Here is a 6,872-nt window from a genome sequence, read left to right as displayed (position 1 = left end):
CATCACACAACTTTCTCTAAGATGGCATCATATGCGTACATTAAGGAATATGCAAAAGGTGGTTGTGATTGTCATCAAACTTTATCAGAACCCATTTTGACAAGTCCCGTCTAAAAGATATATACATGAATGCATTACATTTCGTTCTTGTCTCATGTTGAGGCTGTTTTACTATTACGTACCTGTAACAACCCCGATCTGTGATTAGCCTATGATCCATGATTAAGACTACTTTATAAGTAATTAAGATGAAATTCTACATTAATTGCATGTGTTATATGTTAGTTGCATTTATATTTGTTCATGGTAGGAATATTTGTCTGTATTTTTGATGCGGTATGCGAATTGAAGGCCTTATCAGCATCTAATCACGAAATTGACTCAGTTTATGTGTTATCTAGAATTTTTAGAAATTTATGGTATGCTTAATTGAAATTCAATTTGAAACCAAATAATTAGAATAGAATAATGCCAATTGATTAACTTTAACTAAGTTTAATCAAGCTCCCTAATCAAGCCTATATAAGGCTTATACAACACTCTAGAATCATCTCATCTTTACAATTTTGAGCATCAAAACATGAGATAGAGAGATAGATTAAGTGATAGAGCTTGAAACCAAGAGAGAGGAAGAAGAATTGGAAGAATTTGACTTGAAAGCTCAACCAACTTAGCATTTAAAACACAATTGAGCACCTAAGGTAAGAATTCAAGCCTTTAGTCTTGTAATTAAGTTAGTTAATGCATGAATTCAAGAGTGTTAAGCTAGGATATGCAAGAATCAAGCTAAGAGGCAGGAAGAAAGATCATAACATACATGCATGCATAATTCAGGAATTTTGAGTTTTGATTTCAACAAATTCTTACATGCAAGAGCTTATTTTTGTTCTATTATGGGAGCTGATCGTGGTTTTGCACTTAAACACTCCATTTGTGCATGTTTTAGAAGCTAAGATTTTAAGTCATTGTTTGCATGTTATGATTTCAAAATGTCAAGTTTGCTTTTGACTAATTCTCTTGATTTTGGCGAAACGATTTTTAATTCATGAAGTCCTATGAGTTTACACATGTTTTCTCAAGTTTTGGCCCAAAAAGACATGTTTTGATGCTTTGAACTCTAGTTTTGAAGTTGGGAGTGCAATCTAGAAATTCTAGAATTCGCACTCTATGCTCGAGCGTAGGAAGTTGTGCTCGAGCGAAGAATGCAAACTCTCAATACTTTTGTAGAGTTTAGGGGTTTGTTTGAGCGACAGAACTTGCGTTCGAGCGACCACCCTTATTTTTGATCCTCCGCTTGAGTATAGGAAGTTACACTCGAGCGTAAAATGAGAGCTCCCAAAAGTTTTATAGAATTTTGCAAACTGCTCGAGCGACTGAAGTTGCATTCAAACGGAGACCCTGTTTACTCAGTCTTTGGCTCGAGCAACTGTCGAGCGTAAAAATCAAGCAACCAGTACTTTTACAGACTTTACAGACCGCTCAAGCGATTGAAGTTGTGCTCGAGCGGACTACCCTATTTTTGAAAATTTGGCTAAGTGTTTCAAGTTACATTTTGGCATACTCATTGCATCTTAAGACATAATAATGAGGATAAAGGATATAAACACACCAAGATAGAAAAGAAATGAGTTAAGCATTTCTGAGCGTGTGTTTTAATTTTTATCCACTATATGTTTGTGTAGGTCACGTGTCATAGATTGTTGATCCAACTGTTCTGACGCTTCTGCTATTAAAGCTATCTGTGAATAATAACTCCATAAAACTATGTTCAACTTCAAGTATTTTCTGAATGATATGATATGATCTATTTTCTGAAATACTATTTTATGATTAAATGAATGATTGTCCAACTTTCTAAAATGTATTTATGGCATCCTTAGTTCACGTGGCCCTCGCTCAGGGATAATAATACCGTGGCTTATGTTCATTTGGCCCTTGCTTGGGGGTAACAATACTGTAGCCTATGTTCACGTGGCCCTTGTATGGGGGTAACAATATCATGGCTATTTGTGCACAAAGATGTTGACCTTTATGGTCGTCGGTACCAACTATGCATGTGGGTCTTATGACAAATCTGATCTGTTAGCTAACGGATGTACCACATCTAACTGCTCATGAATTCTGTATAAGTATGTAAATCTTAATCTATTTCTCAAATGAACTCTGATTTCTGAATCTGTTTTGGATATTATTCATAACCCTTTACCCTGTTGTTATTCACTAGGCTCCAGCTCATTCTATTATTTATGTATGTAGGTGATCAAGTGCGGGACCAGGCTTAGTGTGGTTTTCTTGGATATCTGTTTGAGTCAGCCAACCAGTGTGCCCCCCGCGGAGGTTCCTAAATGTCTTGTGGTCGAGTTTTGTGGGCATGATACAAGTTTAAGTTACTTTCTTTTGTTTGTTTGGTCAAGCTTTTGGTTTATTTGTATCTACGACAATGTAAGGCTGACAATCTGATGACACTATATATATATATATATATATATAAGTTTTTAATTTTCGGTCTCATGTATGTCTACACAGCTCTATGAACATTATTTTTTACTATTTGCTTCTGCTAGCCCCTGTATCCTTGTTTAATTTATTCAGAGGCCTTTGGTAATCCCATGATTACTGGGCGGTTATGACGTTAAACCTATAGGGGCGGGTTTGGGTCGTGACAGAGTAGTATCAGAACACGAGTTATACCGCACACACGAGTCCATATGAGCTATAGGATGCCCTAGAAAAGAAGTAGGGGCATTACATCTGCATGTGTAAGTGTGTGACATCATGTGAACACATCTGAACCAATATACATTGACACTAAAATGAAATGAACTGAAATTGAATACTGTGAAAAGATTATTCCTATGTTTATTAGTGCTCTGTTTATCTTTAGCAAATGGAAAATCCAAGAAGTGATGGTACAGCTGAATCTTCTGAGGCTTGAATGAATTGCATGGAACGGATGTTAGAGGCTCTAACAGAATCAATGCTACAGCAATAGAGACAACAACTTCTGCCCTCTCCGATCCAAGTAGAGCCGATCAACAATGACATTCTTAGTTTGACTCAGAAATTTAACAAGATGAAGCCACCAACTTTTCTAGGTGGTATTGAACCATTAAAGGCTAAGACATGGATTCTAGAGATCGAAAAACTACTCGAAGTTTTTCCATGCTCTGAAGTCCATAAAGTTTTGTTGGCAACTTATACATTGAAAAATGAAGCCCGACATAGGTGGATGCTTATCCGAGACACTAATGGGGCTTTAACCTGGAATCAATTTAAAGAGATTTTCTATGAAAAATACTTTCCACAGTGTTCCCGAGACCGAAAGGTGTCCGAATTCCAAGAACTCAAGCAAGGCAATATGTCAATAGCAAAGTATGAAGCCAAGTTTACCGAATTGGCCCAGTTTGCTCCACACATGGTGGATACCGATTACAAAAAGACTCAAAAAATTGAAGGAGGCTTGAACCTAGATGTATTTGATCGGGTTGGTGTGTTGAAACTACCCAAATATGTGGATGTTCTTGATAGAGCCCTACTGGTTGAAGCCAACCTAGCTGCTATGAAACAAGCCAAAGCTCCAACAACTGAATGGAGAGGTAAGAGATCAGGATTTTATTTCAAAAAGGGTCGGTCATTTTCAAAGAAGCAAAACACATGATCCTCCAGTAGTTCAAGTCAAAGTATTGGTACAACCCCTACTTGCTCAGAATGAGAAAGAAAACACAAGGGTGCTTGCTACCGATCAACAGGTGCTTGTTTCCGGTGTGGCAAGACTGGCCACATGATAAAAATTGTCTGCTCATATCCCAAAATTCTAACCATCCTGCAGCAAGTTCAACTGGATTTGTTTCTGTTCTAAGAACAAACGTGGGAACTAATGCTGGCAAGGAAACCTTGAGGCAAGGCAGAGTGTTTGCACTTGTGCTAGGAGACATCCAGAACACTGAATCTATAGTGTCAGGTATACTTCCTATTTGTGCTCAAAATGCATATGTGCTGATAGATTTTGGTTCTACACATTCATTCATGTCGCATGCTTTTTCTCCCAAATTGAATAGACCACTAGAACCTATGAATTATTTGTTATCTGTATCTACACCTTCTAGGGGTTCTATGATGTGTGCTTATGTGTATCCTACGTATGACATCATGATTGGGGATGTGTTATTATATGTTGATTTGCTGCCATTAGACATTGCTCATTTTGATTGCATATTGGGTATGGATTGGTTGACTAAGTACCGTGCAACTATTGATTGTGTGAATAAATTTGTTGTCTTCCAACAACCTGGCTTGTCTGAATTTGTGTTTGCTGGAAATGGGATAGTTCCACCTTCGTATATAATTTCTGCTTTGAAAGCCGTCAAATTGTTTCGAAAGGGATGCAGGGGCTATTTGTGCAGTGTTTTATATGTGATTTCTGATAGCCCTAATGTGGAAGCTATTCCTGTTGTCTGTGAATTCCCTGATGTCTTCCCAAATGAACTACCCGGGGATCTAATTGATAGGGAAATTAAGTTTACTATTGATTAGGAATAGCAACGGGTAGGCCGGGGCCGGGGATCACACTCCCCGTCCCCGATCCTCGAAGATACAGATTTCACCATCATCGCCCCTGATCCCCGGTGGGGAACCCATCACTGCCCCCGGCCTCGCCCCCGCCCTCGCCCCTAACGGGGATTGGGTTTCCTCGACCCCGAACAATCCCCAACCCTTTTTTATTTTTATTTTTTTTTGTGACAACTGCTTTGAAGCTGGAGGATCAAAAAAAAAAAACATGGAGAAAGAGAGATATCAACACCAACAGATCATCATCATCATATATCATCATCAACAACAGATTAAAAAAAAAAACAGAACAATAGATAAAAAAAAAAAACAGATCAACAGCAGATTATCATCATCATAGATCTCACAGATCTGAGCTTCAATCTATAATATATGTGTGTGTGTGTGTGTGTATTACACAGAGAAACATAGAGGAATAGAGAGAGATGGAAAGAGTAGATAGAGAAGCGGAGGAGATCGGCGGAGGAATGTGGTATTACAATAATTTATAATTTAGAAATGAAATATTATGTATTTTTCCATCGTAAATATTTTTTAATAAAAAATGAAATGTTACGTATTTTAAAAAGAGTCGGTAGAAATTACAACAATTTGTAATTTAGAAATGAAATGTTACGTATTTTTTCATCGCAAATATTTTTTAATAAAAAATGTGCAACAATATCACAAAAATGCATGATATTACTGCAAAAAAAAAAAAGTAATTTTATTTCCGAATCACAAGTTATCTTAGGCAAATTTATCAGAAAATCTTTTTTCAAGTATTTGTATCTTAATTAGTTCATAACATATTTTTATATTTCAATAAGTCATATTATTTGGACATTCGATCCACCAAATCTTAATTCTCATATTTAAGATATTTTATAGATAATTTTATCCTTACAAATAGTTTTTTGAACTGTTAGCAACTTAGTGTGAACATTCATATTGTACAATGTAAATATTTACATTGATGTGTGATATTCACGTTGACGGTATAAATATTCACATTGACAGTATGAATGTTTACATCACGAAATATTTACATTGTCAATGTGAATATTATTATTAAGATATTTTGGTAACTATATCATTCATAGGATTTATTGGAATATATAAATAAAAAAAAAATTGGTGTAAGTAAAGAGAAATTTATGAATAAATATCCTATTATTTTAACACTATCTAAAAATTGTGTAATATTTATAATAAAAATACGTAACAAATATTTAAAAAAAATATGCAACAAGTTCCATAGGGATGTGTACTGAAATCTTTTTGTGGAAGGTCGAAGCACGTACTCTATTTAGCATACAGGGAAAGCAAAACACTTTAGCATTAAGTTTTGCTAAATTTCCAAGAAACTTTAGGTGACTTAGGCAGCATCTAATTATTCCCCTCTTTAGAGCAACTCTAATAACAGACGAAAGAAACTTTTTTTTAACTTATAATAAATTTTTAACTAAATTACCAATTATTCACAATTAAATCTCAGTGTGAGGGAGTTGATATTTTATTGTGTAATTTATTAGGCATCTCTAATTTTGGTTTTTTAGATCAAATAGATATTTTGAGGTATTTTACTTTATTTCATTTCACTCTCCACGTGTAGTTAGCATGTGATGCTAAGAAAGGTGTCTCCGTTAAGAGTACGATCATTAAAATACTATTGACTTAGAGAATATGATCGTTGAAATGAGAATATAACCATTGCAAATATAATTGTTATGATTCTTTTAAAAATATATATAAGATATTTATTTTTTTTTTTAAATATTCATCTTGTTTGGTTTTGATTATTTTTTTTCAATTGAATTTTTTATTTTTATTTAGTTTTAGTGAATTTTTATAATATTTTAAGTAAATCTTTTACTTTCTAGATGTGTCTAACTTATATGTACCTAAAACGTAAAATATTTATAAAAAAATTATTTTAAAAATTTAATAAATACATAAAAATACAAAATGTACTGAATTTTTGAGAATAGGAGTTTTATTTTGAGTTTGTAAATTTTGGAATTATGATTTGAGTGTGGAAAATTTGTTTAGTGAATGAGTTTTGAAATTTTTTTTGAATTGAGTGGGAAATTTTTTATGTGACATATGATATTTGATTCTTACAACTCATAACCAAACACACAACTCAAAATTCTATTAAAGCTCATAATTTTTTTTTTAAAAAGTCGGAAAATATTTTTTGTTGAACATATAAAAATTAACATGTGTCAATTGTAAAAATAAAAAATAAAAAATAAAAAAATTGCACTGTTCACCGGCCGGATGACTAGTGGAACGTCTAGTTAGTCCAAATTTTCCCACCT

General features: G+C 34.2%; 1 protein-coding gene across 1 annotated transcript; it reads left to right on the top strand.

Moving 5' to 3' along the window:
* Positions 1–3,073: 3,073 nt before the first annotated feature.
* On the top strand, positions 3,074–4,533 carry LOC145799534 (uncharacterized). The gene is made up of 3 exons (XM_082889123.1): positions 3,074–3,596; positions 3,830–3,961; positions 4,193–4,533. The coding sequence occupies exons 1-3, from the start codon at positions 3,074–3,076 to the stop codon at positions 4,531–4,533; spliced, it is 996 nt and encodes a 331-aa protein (XP_082745249.1).
* Positions 4,534–6,872: the final 2,339 nt, after the last annotated feature.

This window comes from Camellia sinensis, chromosome 9 (genome assembly GCF_055761805.1).
Source record: "Camellia sinensis isolate YWXY chromosome 9, ASM5576180v1, whole genome shotgun sequence".
Classification (NCBI taxonomy): domain Eukaryota; kingdom Viridiplantae; phylum Streptophyta; class Magnoliopsida; order Ericales; family Theaceae; genus Camellia; species Camellia sinensis.
The sequence above is the reverse complement of the archived record's forward strand: the minus strand, read 5'-3'. Positions and strand labels throughout refer to the sequence as shown.